The sequence below is a fragment of the Argiope bruennichi genome, chromosome 4, assembly GCF_947563725.1.
Source record: "Argiope bruennichi chromosome 4, qqArgBrue1.1, whole genome shotgun sequence".
NCBI lineage: Eukaryota > Metazoa > Arthropoda > Arachnida > Araneae > Araneidae > Argiope > Argiope bruennichi.
This window is the reverse complement of record NC_079154.1, coordinates 19648952-19666183: the sequence shown is the minus strand read 5'-3', so window position 1 is coordinate 19666183 and position 17232 is coordinate 19648952. Positions and strand designations below refer to the sequence as shown.

General features: G+C 25.9%; 1 protein-coding gene across 1 annotated transcript; it reads left to right on the top strand.

The window, feature by feature from the left end:
* The first annotated feature begins 2550 nt into the window (after positions 1–2550).
* LOC129966094 (chromatin complexes subunit BAP18-like) lies at positions 2551–17232 on the top strand. Its single transcript, XM_056080470.1, has 4 exons — positions 2551–2702; positions 3040–3134; positions 14724–14881; positions 16967–17232. Exons 1-4 carry the CDS (start codon positions 2679–2681, stop codon positions 17059–17061), a joined length of 372 nt encoding a protein of 123 aa, XP_055936445.1. The 5' UTR covers positions 2551–2678; the 3' UTR covers positions 17062–17232.

Below are 17232 nucleotides of genomic sequence, written 5' to 3'. Positions count from 1 at the left end.
ACTGTTCCTGAAAGTGTTCACCACACGTTTTTGTTCACTTACTGGACGTCGACCATTGTTGCCAATCTCTTTGAAACGACAGATTGCATCAGCCACGGTTTGCCGAAGCACATAAAAGCAAACTACCGATTTAAAACTGTCGTTTTCCTTGCTTAACCGCTTAACTCTTTTATTTTCTTTACTATCTAATAAGATGATACCTTCTATTTTGGGAATATTTACTTATTTTGATACAAATGAAAATCCATTGAATACTTGAGTTATCTATGTATTCGAAGTAATTTTAATATTGAATTATAATCATTAAGAATGGTTTATTTTTTGCATACAACTATCAAAATTTGATAAATCGATGCACGTATGGCACACGGACGAAACAGTTAAACGGTTAAACAACTCCAAAATTACAGCTCTTTTGCTTGACATTATAAAAGATAAAAAAATATATAAACTAAGACATATATTATAAAATATTTTATAGTTGAAGTGATGGACAAAAAGAAATGAACACAAATTAAAAAGAAATAAGTTCACTTCTATTCTATGATGCAATAACTTTGTAGGATTTTTTTTTTTTTTTTGCCGCATCCAGTATATAACTGCAAATATCTTTTTAGAATATTACGATACGTTGAACGTAGCAGCAATAAAATATATTGAAACGAATCTCTTGTATTGCTCCCTAGCATAATAAGTTACCAGACAATCGCAATCAACTAGTCCGATCCGCCTTGCAAGAAGCCCACCGATAAAATCGGAATGACTGGGCGCCGAGACAACATACGCGGGAATTATAATTGAGTTCTAAATGTCATCACCGGTTCCAATACCAACCACCATTCGTCTCATCCACATAAGCTTCTCATTCACATACCTGAGGTGTTCTCGAGGGGGGAAGGTTTCCTGATAAGGATGATAGTTTTACAAATAATTCTGACAGATGCTTAATGGCAGATGTTAATGACTCCTGAATTTCATATGATTCCGCATCAGACGATACTCATCGTGAGTAGAATGCAGAGATAAAAGGTTTCGTATAAATTTTGGAGAAAAAAGAATTTTCATTTAAAAATGCGTCCAAGGGTTCATTAAAAAAATCCTCGAAAGAAACGACAATTTTGGTAGAATGCATTTTAAACCAACTGAAAAACGATGCAATGTATTTTGAAGATAATTGCTCGCAGTGCTGTGCATGAAACAGGCATGAAGAAAAGATTAAAACCAGAAAATGTTACCCTAAATTTTTTCATATTCTCTCCAATTACTATGTCCCCTCCCTAATAAAATTATGAATCTTGTTATCAAGGCCACGAATTCCTTGCATGGCTTGAGGAGAAATAATTACGAAATATAGATCTTTTTGGCGCAAATCTAGTATTTTTCAGAAAAGGTTAAGCAAAACCTCTATATCTAATTTTTTCAACCTAGTTGTTTGCATTTTGGTGTTGTCCAGTTCACATGTAATCGAACAGCCAGACAAACAGATTTCTTGTGAATGAATTTCTTTCAAAATTTCTTAAAATCTACAAATTTGATCGTGAGTTCGTATACAAAAGTTCATCGGTTTAACTAAAGCGTTTTTAAGATTCCGTATTCACAAACAAACAGATATAAATACTAAAATACATGTTTGGTATTATATCTCCTTGAGTTCGAAAAAAAATTTGTTTTTCGAACTCAAGAAGCTTTGAAATGTGGAGATTCATCAAATTTTCGAATTTATACTGACGATAGTAAAATACATTGTTTATATTTGATGTCCCAAAAAGTAGAAAGGATGATTTTAGCAAATTGTATTAATAGTAATTATTATTCCCTTAGCAAAAAAAGAAAGAAAATGTGCATTCTTCTAGGCACATATACATATGCACAAAAAACTGAAAATACATGAAAATGGTGAAAATGAAGAAATGGAATTAACATTCTTGAGCAAAGATAAATTTTAAATTATGACCACCCAGTTCGCATAATGAGTAGTGATAAGTCCCTGCAATCTATCTTCCTTAATAGGCATGGTATGTCGCCTACAAACGTATTCAGGTTGTTCTACCATTTCAGGTAATATTATGCGAATAAAGAATTATAATTGTTCAAAACTATTAAATTCAAAATTTAAACTGTTGGTCAACATTGTTTAACTACAATTTATCGTGATCTGCTATATTGCCGAATGTAAATTTTCACCTACCAGACAAAGGAAGAGATAAGATTACATTGTTGAGAAGATACTTGAAATGAAAATAAAAGTTCCATACTCTAAAAGGTTTTTAGGTTTACATTTCGTAATATGAAATTGAATAATATAAAAAGACGTATACGTTACATTGATTCAACACTGTAGTAATATTGTTCATTCAAATTTCTCTTGAGATGGTCACAATCGGCTCTATATTCGAGTTAAAAGAAATAAATAAAAATGACATTGTGTAATTATGTAGGGTGACTGAATAATAGTATAAAATTACTTATTTTAAAATAAACTTTATGAAATTATTCTTAATGAAGGTATCACTCTGGAGGAAGTAGGTGAGTTGATGATAGAATTGATAAAGTGTTGTTTACTTGGTGAAAGCAGAATATTCCATAGCGTTCTGTCTGTCTGTAACCATCAAAACAATACCAAATTTAAAATCGGACATCTTTAAGAAAATCTTATTTGAAAGTAACTTTCTTTTAAAATGAGCCATTCAAATTCTAGCAAGGTAAGGAAGAACCTATGATTTGGCTTTTTGTGTGGTATAATTTTTTTTCCAATTATAACTTCTTTCTTAGATTCGAGATGTTAATTTTATGCATAATTCTTCAGGGTAATAGTGCAATCTGAATTAAGAAAATAATCTGGCTTCTGAGATTTGTTATTTGATTACATTTCTGGAAAAAATTATATTTACTTTTGTTATTATTTATATATATTCGTACTTTATATTGGATTAAAAGGTGTAAAAATCTACGTGTAACTAAGATTTTTTTTCAAAATGTTTTAAATAAATATTTTTTAGAATTTACTTGTTTTTTTTTATTTTTATGATATTATTCTAGGTTGGTGAAATATTCACTGCCGCTGGAGCTGCTTTTAGTAAGTTGAGTGAACTTATTATGACCCTTCATCCTGTTGGAGAACCACCAGTTTCCAAGTAATTTTTATTACATTTTTCAAGTTAATTTTTTAATATTTCATTTATATATAAGAATGATGATTGATAAAACATTTTATTTCAGGAACATCAATAATTTATTAACATTGTATGTGAATATTCGGTTTGTTAAGATTTTAAATTAATTGATATTATATTAAGGTGTTTTGATTCTTTATTTCTTCAAAAACAACTATAATAAGGTGCTTATAAGCTTCGAAAACTAAATAAAAGTATGGTTTTCTTTTGCTTTAATATATATTTATTGCAATTTTTGCTTGCTTTTATTATTAGCATATAACTTATTACAGTATGTGTTGAATAAAATATTTTTTCCCCATCATAAATCATAAATATTCATTTGATTGTTAAGGGTGAAAAACAAAACTTTTTCTATGGATTGTTTATAATCATTCAGAAATATATTAGTTGATGCTAGACATGTTTTTTATTAAAATAATTCTTCTTATAATTTATAATATGTTATTTCTTATGTAAATAGTACTGCAAAAATCTTTCAGTATAGTAAAGTATTTATAATAGATTGAAATTCTTTTAAAAAGTTATAAAATCAATAATGACCAGTAAACTAATTTCAAACTATTATGCTCAATCTTCCTCGAAAGAAAAAAAAAGTTGTTTGTTTAAATTAAATTTTTAGTTCTTAGTTAGATAAATTATGTATTTAATATAAGTTAGCTTTATAAAATAGAATATGAAACTTATCTATGATGTTTGAATTTTTCGGAATTTAACCTCTTCAGTCCTGATGTACACATATGCGTACTTGTAATTTTATTCATTTTTCTTATCTGCTGAAGCAAAATTTTAACTAAAAATATTCATAATATGCATACATTTCAACATTAATGAATGTAGCTTGCATTTTTCATCAATAAATAGCACTACAGTTTGGTATTTCTTTTTCATGTATATTTTTTTTATAAAATACTTAGTGTCTGGTTGATGTCATTATCTAAATATAACAACTTATCTATTATAGAATCAGTGAAAAATATAAATTTAACTAACAAGGGGAGGGCACGAGGTTGAAAATTCATTTTGACATGAGATTTAGTAAAAAGATAGTATACATTTAAAATGTTCACTCATGAAAATATTAAAGTGCAATAGCCAGTCAATTTCAAGAAAATAGCCCTCAAACTTACTGCATAGTTTATACACTAATAATGAGTTGTTGTTGCTGAGACATGAATAGTATAGTGGTTAAGACACTAGCGTAGTAAACTGGAGACCCGAGTTCGTTCCTAGGCTAGTATTTTTTGCTTTTTAAAAAAATATTTTTCCTAATTTTTTTCAAATTTATTTAACAATTTACAAACATTTTTAATTAATCTGTTTTTCATTTTTTCCTCTAAAACAAGTATTTATTCTCCTAATTTTTAGATTATAATTTAATTTTTAATAGAAATATAAGTCGGAATGCATTTTTTTAAATATTCAGAATTACTTAAATTAAATTAACAATTTAAAGATGGTTTCAATTAATATGATACTTATTTTTATATGGAAAAAATAAATGTATCTTCTCTTAATACATAAGTTATAACTTATTTTTTTAAAAGAAAAATAATTGCATGCATGTATATTGTTCTTGGATTGTATCTATAATTTAAAAGTGTTAAAATAGTTATAAATATAATTTTAACATTAAAAATATTTAAAAAACTCATTTTTGTAAAAATCATTAAATTTTAAAAAATTTTTGGATTTCAATAAAGATAAATTATTTATAATAACTCAACAAAGCTGTAAGCTGTATTTATGTATTTGTATCAGGAATAGGGTTTGACGGTTTTTCAAACCCGGGTTTAAAAAAATGGTTTTTTAAGTAAATTTGTCACATTTGAAAACCGGTTTATAAAGTAAGAAAACCGGTTTTCCAAAATGCCTGAATATTCCAATTTTTCAAAAAAAAAAAAAAAAAAAAATATTGGTGGTAACTGATTTGTCTAGCAGCTGGGGGCTTAAAGAGATAAGATGCGAATTTATTATCAAGTGTAGGTATATTTGAATTTCTGTTAAATGAACTAAAAAAATTGAACACTGAAATAAGTTTCAAATTATTATATGCTTTAGAAGAACAAATTCAAGAAAGTAGAAATAGCGACTCTTTTGTTGTATTCGCACACTTCTAGTTCAGCGGAGAAATCTAGTGTACTTTCTTTAGTTTCAAAAACCGAAATTATTAAATTATCTGGAAAGATATTCTCTAGATTATTTCCAAATTCTTATGTGGAAACCGATTCTGATGAAGAGCAAATCTTAGAAACTATTCGTCAGAGTAATGCTTTTTTAAAAGAAGCCATGGAAAAATCAATTCATAAGTTTCTTGAAGACCCTGATGAATAACTTGCTAATCCAAAGACACTGAAAGCTGAATTTTCATTATTTGAGGCAACGAATAAAAGAACAAAAATCTTAAATTTGTTATTTGATGCCATGGAAACTATAAAACCGAGCTCAGTAGTTAATGAACGAGTATTTTCAATTTCAGGCAATATTGTGTCCAAAATTAGACTTAGCTTTAAAATTTAGTCACCGTCTGTCGACATTTTATGTTTTTTAAAATCCTATTTTCTTAGGAGAAATTAAAATTAGTGAAAACAATACAAATATTATTCAAAATTTTTGTTTAAGTTTTAGTTATTTTGTGTAAATAATATGTATATGTAATTAATTTCATTGAATTTGATATTGATTTCGTTTTTTGTTATTTTATATAACTTAGAGAAAATATTTTTCCATATTTTATTTTTTTGACAAAAATTCGGAAACCGGCTCAAACCGGTTTTTTTGGAAATATGGAATTCGAAAAACGGTTTTTCAAACAGTCGGTTTTTGTATAAACCCTAATCAGGAATTAAAAAGAGCAGCTAAAATAAATAAAATTATATCCGCAAACATTCAACATGTTAATAATTGAAAAGAAAAAGTAGAAAGCAGGTGTAAAGTTATGGAATTCATTAGCAGATGGTTCAAAACTTTTAGTATCATAGGATAAGCTTTATTCACTGCCCGATTTTCTGAAGAAAAACATTTTTTTTAATCGATTCTTTTAAAGTTTCTTTTGTGGATAATCATTATTTATGGTTTTTGCAAAATGTCATAATATATCTGTTTGAAATATTTTTATAATTACTATTCTGTCTCTTGTATGTAATGAAATATTTTTATGATGTCAATAATTTGATTAACATTTATCATTATTTAAGTTATATATGTAATTATTTTTCCTGCTTAAAAAATAAAATTATGATTAAAGTATTATGTGAATGAATATTTATTTTTAAAACATTCATTTTTGATTGATAAAAGAGTTACATATTAATTAAAACTGACTGTAATTTTATTTAAATGATTTTTAAAAGAAAAACACATTTATATTTTAAAAATTATTTAAATTTTCTGGTATTAAGAGAAAATACATTTATTTTTCCATGTAAAGATTAATATCATATTAATTGAAATTATCTTTAAAATGTTAATTTAATTTAAGTAATTCTGAATATTTAAAAAAAAATGTATTCTTACTAATAATTATTGTTCTTCTAAAAATTAAATTATTATCCAAGTATTAGGAGAATAAATACTTGTTTTTTTTAAAAAAACAAAACAACAACAAAAAAAACAACAGTGTAATTAAAATTGTTAAATTAATTTGAAATAAAAATGTAAAAAAAAAAAAAAAAAAAAAAAAAACGAAGCAAAATTGCTAGTACAGGACCGAACTCTGGTCTCTTGTTTACTATACCAGTATCTTAACCACTATAATATTCATGCCTCGGTAATGGCGACACATTATCTATATCTATATCTATACTTATAATAAAGCTCAATGTGTGTGTGTGTGTGCTGGCGCTCTACAGGCCAGGTCATTTGACATACAGCTATCAAATTTGGTACATGTATACCTTAGAGGTCGGGAATGTGCACCTGGAGTCCCTTTTTTTGAATTTTTAATTAGAATTGTAATTATTAATTAAAAACTAACTTTCCCGCCAAAAAAATCTTCCATTTTCCCCACCGCCAACTTTTCCGTCAAAAAAAATCTTCCATTTTCCCCACCGCCAAATGAGTAAGGCTTCACTTTCTTTTTTCTCCCAACAGTAATGAGGCTAGGGTTAATATTTTTCGGCGGATTATTTTAAACGATTCTGTTTATTTTCTTAATGTTTTATGCATTTAAAATTAAACATTGTTAATTAACCCATGTTTCAGATTCATTCTGAAGTACTTTTGAATTAAAATAGCACAGAATAAAGGAAATTAAAAATGTATAATCTGCATAGCGTTACCCCAACTGGCGTAGAAAAATTCACGCATTTGCGTTACCGTAAGTGGCGAAGAAAATTCACGCATGCGCTTTGTGTTCTGATTGTTGCCATGACAACCATTATCAACGGATGATTTAAATTATTGTTAGGTTAGTTGCATGCTTTTGTAAGTAAATTGTATTTATGTTAGTTATATATTTTTTGTATATGCTTATAGTTTTAAGTACATTGTTTTTTAAGTAGTTTTTTTTAACCTGTTTTCAATGATTTAAATTATTTTTAGGTTAGTTGCATGCTTTTGTAATTAAATTGTATTTATGTTAGTTATATATTTTTTTGTACATGCTTATAGTTTTAAGTACATCGTTTTTTAAGTAGTTTTTTTAAACCTGTTTTAGACCGATTATTTTAAACGATTCATTTTATTTACTTAGTGTTTAAGGCCTTTAAAATGAAACATTGTTCATTAATCGATCTGTTCATGATGAATCTGAGAAAATTTTGTTGACAAATTTTTGAGATATTACATAAATTAAGAAAGATATTCTTTAGTGCCGATAAAGTTTAAACGCTCAGTGACTCTATTATCAGTAATCATATTATTAAAAAAAATGCTTTGTTTCAGTAAAAAATATTATTATATTAATTGCAGATTAATCATTTACACTTTAATTTAAAGCATAAATTCTACGAGGGGTAACAGAAAATTAGAGAGATACATATCACTTTATGACTGAAGGCCTTTATAATATTATGAGTGAATTATATGACTATCAAAATTTGAAGTTTTAAAATATTTTGCTGAAGAATTTATTAAAGTTGGAATTGTATAAAATATTTAATTATTAAAATTTTAACGAACATTAAGATTGGCGAACCGGCTGGTCGCCAAAGGCGGCTAGTTAGTATATAAGCCACACAAAAAGTTTGAGGATCATTTTCTCGAAATTGACTGGATATTGCGCTTTAATATTTTTGTGAGTGGGCATTCTAAATATATATTACCATTATACTAAATATCATCCCGAACTGAATTTTAAACCTCATGCCCTCCCCTTATAAGGCATACATATATGTAGCGCAGGCATTTTTGCGCTCATTTCCTGACTGCTTGTGTTCCATCGTGATGTTTACTTTTGAAAGCTTGTTTTCAAATTGTCACTACTTAAGAATATATTGTTGTCCTAGAATATATTGTATATATTTTTTTATAATGAATAATTCTTATGTTCTGTAATGTAATAAGATATAAATTTAAAAATATTTATTTTTTTACTTTAGTAAGAAAATTAATTTTATATCTGTCTTGTAGTCAATAGTTGATCAGTAATCAGTAATTCAATCTGACATCATGTATAGAATATACAATATACTTTAATAATTTATTAGCTTATAATTATTTTTTTTTGCCAAAGGGCTTTAACTCAAGAGGTGATTACTGAAGTTTTTGAGCAAAGTAATTTTAGTGAAAGCAATAATATTTTTCATGTATCTAAATGATGAAACCTGACAAATGCATGAAAAGTGGAGAATTGGATGAGTGGTTCATAGATGATAGTAAAATGTGCTTTGTCATGTAGAAAGATAATAAATCCTTGACTATTATCCACATGTATAGGTAATGAGCCAATTGGAACAGGCAGAAGGTGGTCAAAATAACTGAAACAAAAAACTGAAGTAAAATAATCTGCTATTGTAAAAGCATATAATATGCATATGAGAGGCATTGATCATTATTTGGGGTATTACCGATGAGCAGTAAGGACAAAAAATAGCCAATGCGAGTATTCACAGATTTTGTAGATATGGTAGTTGTTAATTCCTGGTTATACTGTAAAATGGCAGCAAAGCAATAAGCAGAGCTGTTGGGAATAAAACCGAAAATGTCATGACATTATTGCAATTTCGAATGCATATAATTTGGTCCCTTTGAAATATGAGGGGATCCCCTGCATCAGCAAGAAAAGAAACCAATAACAAGTAAAAAAATCATCTTTGGATGAAAATAAATTAATAGAAGAATGGTCATCAAAAGATGGAAATGCAATTGGAGTCCATTGGAGATTTCATCATCACCATCTGGGGAAAATACCCCTAAAAGAGCAAGACAAATTGTCCCTACCTGATTAAAAGAAATAAGACTTGATATATTAAGCCATCCACCACAATACATGAATGATAAAAATGGAACAAAATGCAAGTATCCAGAATGTAAATCTTGGAGTAGAGTCAAGTACTCAAAATACAGTATCTACTTATGAAATTTTAATTTTTTTTTTATTTTGAAATTTCATTCAAAATTAGATTGAATAAATTATTAATATAATAAATTTTGTATTTTTTTTTCATTTATAAGGCCTTAAAATAGAAAATGTATAGTTATTAAATTACCAGGGAAATTAAATAATTTTTTTCTCGAGGAAACTTTAACTTGCGTAAGACCTGAGGTACAGGTACCTTAAAATTATGGGACTTAAAATGATTTGATCAACAAATATTTTTTTTCTCTAACTACTGAGATCTAACAAAGGTAAAAGACCTTGAAATGAAATTTTTTATTCCATTTTAAAAAGCCTGGACTGAAGAGGTTAAACAAATAATTGTGTATTATATAAGACTGCATTCACAAAGTAAAAAGTGTGTGTAGAATTTTTTTTGTCTATATTTTATTCATCTACATAGACTTTGTATTAGTTGAAAAGAAGGGATGTTAACTACAAAACCAATTTATTCTCATATATTGGATATAGATGCTGTATTAAGATTATTAATCATTATTTAACTGATATTGTTTGAAATTTTCTTTTAAATTAGATTTGAAATTAGTAATGTATTTTTAACATAAACTGTGCATATCATCATGGAAGTTGATAACAAATTCTATTCATATATGCTAAATTCATTGCTTTCTCTTAATCGAGAAAAGGAATGCTGACAATGGAAATAACATATATGATAATCAAAAATATAAAACAAAATTATAATCACTAGACAAAATCATGCAGTTTGAAGTCACTGTTTCATTAAATATATTCATTCCTCATTTATTCATCTGGAAGACTATGGGATTACTATTTTGTATTATTTATAATAATAGGTGTCTTAAAATTAAACTGCATACATTATGTTTATTAAAAAATATATAGTTAGCATATAGTTATTTTAATACACTTCCAAATAATATAAATATAATAAATAATGCAGTTTATTATGTATAAAAAATATCAGTTTCCTGGAATAGAATTTCTGAATTACAATTAAAATTTCCTCCCTTATGTATTTTAAGATAAAACAGTCTTGATCTTAAAAAAATTATTTTATGATATCAGATACAAATTATCTAAAAATATATTTTTTAAAAAAAGGCTTCTTTAATGATAATTAAAAAAAAAAATATCAACTTTGTTTAATAGATTTTTTTAGTTTTCAAACTTTTCCTGACTTATTGAAATCAAATAAAAGTTGTATAATATTAAATGAAAAATTTGTATTTTTTTATTAAAAAATCAGATTGTAGGTTAATGTCAAACTTTATAGCAGGAAGATGTTTTTTACATTTTTAGAGTTGATCGTTATTTAAATTTTAAAACTGACAGAAAGGAGGAGCAGCTGCATGAAGAATTGAGGTATGAACTTTTTTTGAACAATATCCTTTTGTTAAAATATTGTTTTGTAAGGTATCAAAATTTAATGAAATATTTGTGTTTAAATTAAAGAATTATTTATGTTAAATAATTGAACTATTGAGTTTTATTACCTATACTATTAGTTATTTTAAATTGGGATTTTATTAAAATAGAATGATGATATTTAGAACTATTTTATTAATGATTTCCTGTCTTTCTGTTAACTTTCTGTTTCTGAGTAAAGCAATAGCTTTTTTTTGTGTGTATTCGACTATGCAGATGATCAATAATTAATATTGTTCTTAAAACTTGTAAGAACAATATTAATTATTGATGAACTATTTCATGGATTACTTTCTTTTACAAACAACTTTGAACCAGCATGTGATACCTTTTAGTCAAGGAAACTCTATTACTCTTTATTGTATTAAATTTTAAGTTTTTATATGTATAATTAATTATTTCTTTAAAAATAATCATTTATTGTTTTGTTTCTATTTCACATCCTACTCTTTGTTTTAAAGGTAGTTTAATTTGTAATTTTTAGTAATTCTGAATTAAATAATATGATTTTTTTCATTAACAAGACTCCAATATCTGTCTTCTAATATTCTAATCTAGATGAAATGATTATGTGTTTTATGTTTGTCACACTTATCTGCAATGTCTCTGGTTATTCCAAGATGATTAACTGCATAATAGTGATTCTTTCAATCTTAAAAATTCTCATTTACTAAATCCCACATATTTACCTTGCAAAATTCGCTATAAGACAGATATCAGTATTCTTCTGTTGTTTTCCTCCAAAGATATCATATGTTTCAAGAGCAAACAGATTTATGTAACTCTTAGTTTTTATTATGTGTTATTATTGCCATGCTCTTATGGGGAAAAAAAAAAGATTAAGTAAAAAAGAATTGAAAAGGAATCTCTGAAAGAAATTTTCCCTCTTAAAATTTACATATTCATGTAAAGTGAAAAATCTTTTAATGTTGTGTTTTCCAGCCATGTAAAAAACATAAAAGTGTAAAATTGATTATATAATATTGTATAAGAAATGTTTTTTTAAATATAAGTGATATTGGTACATTTCTATTTATTCATCTGCAATTAAAATGTTTATTGAAAATACCATACTTCAGCTTAGCATTAAGAATTATGTATATATCTGTTCTCATCCAAGCAGCTTGGCTTTTGCAAGATCGTACTTTAGTAGCTTCTTTACCGATATAAAAGAGATATTAAGTGTAGGCATTTCTGAAATTACTGACAAATGAGCTAAATACTATTTTGTAACTTCATTCAAAATAACTTTTAGTTGTCAGTACATATGTATTATTTTAAATTTTGTCTTTGCTTGCAAGCTAATGCAAAATTGTTGGTGAATTTTTCAATTATATTCTGATATGCATCTAAAGAATAGAATGTGTGATTTGTGTGAACAAAAATTACATGAATTTAAAAAGTTGATTTTTTAGGATTTTAAAAACTTAAACTTGTTAAGATATGTGAAATAATATTTTTTGTGTCCCTCAAAAGGTTAAGGAGGAAAATCCAAGATGCTTTTGTTTAATTTTATTTGTAATAAATAAGATAAAAATTAAGATACTTATTTTAAAACACTGCACAAATGACAGTTTCTTAAAACTCTATATCATCAGCATCCCCAAAATTATGAAAGATATTTCAAAGTCATAAAAGTAATAAGCCGCTGATTAACAGATGTTGGTAAGAAAAAAAATTAAAAATTTTAAGTTTCCAATATTTAAGTGTAATTTATATTTTGATTCTGAAAACACATGATAATTTATATATTTATTACAGACAGTTCTGATGAGTTGGTGGGTGTGAGATAAAAGATTCACGATATCATGTTAATCCGTTTTGTTAAATTAAAACAGACGTACAGTCAAGATTTGCCTGAACTGGCTGCTTCGCAACATCAAATTTGCCACCAGTGCTTTGTAAAATGAAAGACTGGTCTTGATGCAAAAGAATCACATTTATTATGGCTCTATTATTTCTTTAGGGCCCTTTCTCCTCCCTCTATGCAAATATATATGTTTGCCAGAGATAAAAAGTCGAGAGTTTTCAGAAAATCAGGAGATAAAGCAAAGTGTCAGAGATGAGAACCGCATTATGTTATACATACCCATGCTGCAATTTTATGTTGAAATGGCATAATTTAAGTTTTATTTGCAATCAATGTAAATTTTAATAAATTATTCTTTAATATTTTAACTATTATATTTATTTAATATTATATTTTATTTTTAATCAAACATTAAGTATGGATTTTTTTTCATTTTATAATTTAATAATTTCAGTATTTTGAAAAAATAAGAATACATTTTTGAATATAAAAAATATTGTATTTTGAAGTGATCCTTTACTTATCATCTATTTCATCCCCCCCCTACAGTACCTCTCAGGGCAAGGCATTCTGGCATTGTTTAAATCTACATCACTGATGAAAATCTAACCCTTAAATGTTTTTGAAATTTGCAGAAATCTGTAGTCACATTTTTATTACATAAAGCATTTTTTTATTTATTTTTAAGCTATTTTCCATTAGTAAAGTTTTTTATTTTGTGTATGCATATTTTTATATTCATACTGAAATTTTTATACAAACATTTTTAGTATTTCTGATATGTACTTAAAATATAATTTTTTAACAGATAATTTATAAATTGGATGTGTTTGTAAACATTTCCTTGTACAAATAATTTTCTAAAATATGGTTATTATTCAAGTATGTTACTGAAGCAACATTTTTATGTTTGTGTGTACCTCAAATGTATTTGCTACCTTCTTTGGTGGGTACAGTGTTGATGTTCTCTGCGTCATCACTGATGACGGATTGTATTTCTTGTTGAGGTCAGCTGCCATGAGCTATTTGTTATAGTGACTTCTTACATTTACTACAAAGCCCATTATAGTTTATTCCAGCATTTCAATCATTCAGATCATCTAGGTTGCTTCAACAGGGTAGGGATAATTCCTTGCAGTTATCTTGAAATTAAGTGAATAGATTTCATGTGAAAGAATTTATTTGAAAAGAAATGTAAATATCTATTTTTTATGGAGTTAGTTCTTTAGAGTTAGCAGTAGATTGTGGAGTTATTTTCGTTTTATATATGCATCGAACATTTAAGTAATTTTTTGAAAATTGTGTATTCTTTGCAGTTGTGTTGGAGAAAAAAAATATATTGTGTGCTTTTTTTTCTTCTTTTCCTATTTATATATTTCCTACTTTCTTTTTATCTGGAATTGAATTTTTAGTATTTAGAAAGAAAAGTTCTTTTAAAATAAGTCTTTTTAATTATGTATGCTATTTTTAAAATGCAATAAATCATATATCAGCATTCTAATAATTTTCTATTTAAATTTGAATAGGAATTTACTTCATTTCATTTTGACTCGTGGCTCTTATACTAAGAAGTTTTATTTTGCCATTTTGGTTGATTGAAATGTGCTATTCAAATAATATATATGTGTGGGCATATGTATTATTTGAATAATTAATTTTCATTTCCCTCAAATATTTCCATATTTACCAATCCAAATTTTCAAAAAAATTTATTCTTTTTTTTTTTAATTTTACCTTTAAGTTGATTAATGTTTGCTACATAATTGACTGATTGTAAAATAACTTTTTACAGTGCTCCAGTAAAAACCCCAGTAAAGAGAAAAAGTACTGAAGAACCAGCTATACAAATTAAAAAACAAGTGACAGCTACTGCCACCATAAAAAATGTTTCACAAGATAAAATAAGGGCTTTGAACGCTGTTATTTCACAGCCAACAAGTAAATCTGCTGGTTAGTATTAAAAACTTCTTTGTATGTCTTTTTATTTTTACTACCCTTCTGTGTTGTAAGAATTCTTTCTTTCTTTTTAAGAAAGATATTTTATCCAATCTCAACACTGGAAAGCAGAAATCCTATCTTATAAGGAACTGTTTTCTCCTTTCCATAAGTGTGATGGATAACATTTTGAAAGTGAACTTCTGTTTGATTTTTAGTGATATTAGAAACGTGAGATTTCAAGTCATGGTTTGTTTTCAGTTCAAGTTAAACTTATATTATTCTTATCATCAAGATTTTGGTTAGTTGACTTTGGCCACTCCTTGTCTATATTGTGTTAGAGTAGAAATCATATTTTTCTGTTTGAATTTGAGTTAGTGTTAGATCCATGTGTCTCTAAAGTTTGGTTATAAGATTTTGATCGTATTTTAATTTATGCAATTTTATATATATATCAACAAACATTTGTTATCTTTTAATATTGAATATAATAAAAAAATAAATTGCCTAATCTTTTTAGTCTATATTTTAATATTATAAAGTTATTTGGCATTGGCCATTTCCTGGTGTTTCATTCTGTCTTTTTTTTTTTCTTTCAAATAAGTGTACTATTAAGATAATTAAACAAATTTCTCTTGACATTTGTTTAAAACAAACACTAGTTGTTTCATATTTATTTATTTTGTAATTCATGTGCAAAACATGAAAATGAAATAAAAATACTATATATAAGTGTAATACTCTATATCTAAATGCAAATGATGTTTATTTTGTTTTATATATTTTTGCTATATTGATTTTTCCTTTAAAACAATTTTTTAATAAAAAAGTTCTTAATGTCCTTCAGATGAAAAATGTATTTTCTTTATATGAAATGCATGGTATTACTTGACATATTGAAATGATTTTTTTTTAATTAAGAAAGAAAATCGGATTTTTTAAAAAGAATCTAGTGATATATTTCATTTCTAAATGATTATTTATTATAGTTAAATTATATTTGGAATTATAAATTCCGTTTCATTTACTTAAGTTAAATAAAATGTTTGAAATTAATAACAACAACAACAAAAAAAAAATGTTAATTCACAACTGGTTAAAAATATTTTTTAAAAAATAAACTAATTTGGGTATTTAGAAAAACTTAAAAGCAACAATTGTGTTATAAATTCAGGATGATTAAGAAACTTATTAAATTTATACTGAATAACAGATATTAGATTATATAAATTTTGCTCTTAATTTTTCCCCTTTCATATCTTTTCATTTAAGATATTTTCAGTTATGTTTTACTTTTGGATTTAGATAATTTTTTAAGTGAAATCACTATCGTTGAACTATACAAAACTTATATTTTTACACTTTAGAAAGTATTAAAAAATGTTTTGTGTCTTAAAATGACCCAAGAATCCTGTAGATAATTTTGTAAAGTGAATATTAATGTTTCAGATAGCAAATTCTTTTTTTCATTTTTGAATTTATATTTTTTTGTAACATACACAGAAACGTTTAATGAAACTTTAAATTTCTAAGTTTTCTAAAATAAGTCTTTTAAAACTATTAATATTTTAAATATAATATTCCTCAGACATTTTTAACAATACAGTTGCTTCCAAATATATTTGAATATTTGTCTAATTCATGTACGTATATTGTACATCCTTAATTTATCTTTATATATTCTTACCTTTCTTAATATACCCTTCAATATATTTAATCACAAATCCAGTCAGTAATCTAGATTCATCATATAAAAACTTTTCATATTGTTCAACTTATTTTCTTGCTTTTTTAAATATTTTTATATAAAAGGATCTTTTAATTATTTAAATTAGGTTATCAAATAAAATTAAATTATTTAATGTATTTCTCAATCACTGGATTTTTAAATGAATGTGGAATTTTTTCTCCTAGATTAGATTTTTAGGTTAGGTCTTTTAGATTTTTCTTTATTTCTTCATTTATCAAGTTGAATTAGCCTAAAAATTGCCTTTTTTCCTCCTTAATATTTATTATTTGTGAGCTTGTTTTCTATTTTTTTAAATATTAGTAGAATATTTTTAAAACATATATATATTTAACTTTTATTATTGTTTTCAGATATAACATTGAATATGCTGAATGCATTGGAACCTGAAGTTGATGTGGAAGGACTGTCTAATAAGTTGGATTATGATAGTTCAGATGCTTCATAATTGGAGTACCATTCAATTTTTATCTTTGTATTATTTACTGTACATATTCATGTTTTTATATCCATTTCAAATTTTGCATGATTTTAATTCTTTGTTTTATTAAGTCAGTATTTGTAAGTGAATTGAAAACTAATAAATATATGTTTATAATTATTTGGGTTTCTGTATAGT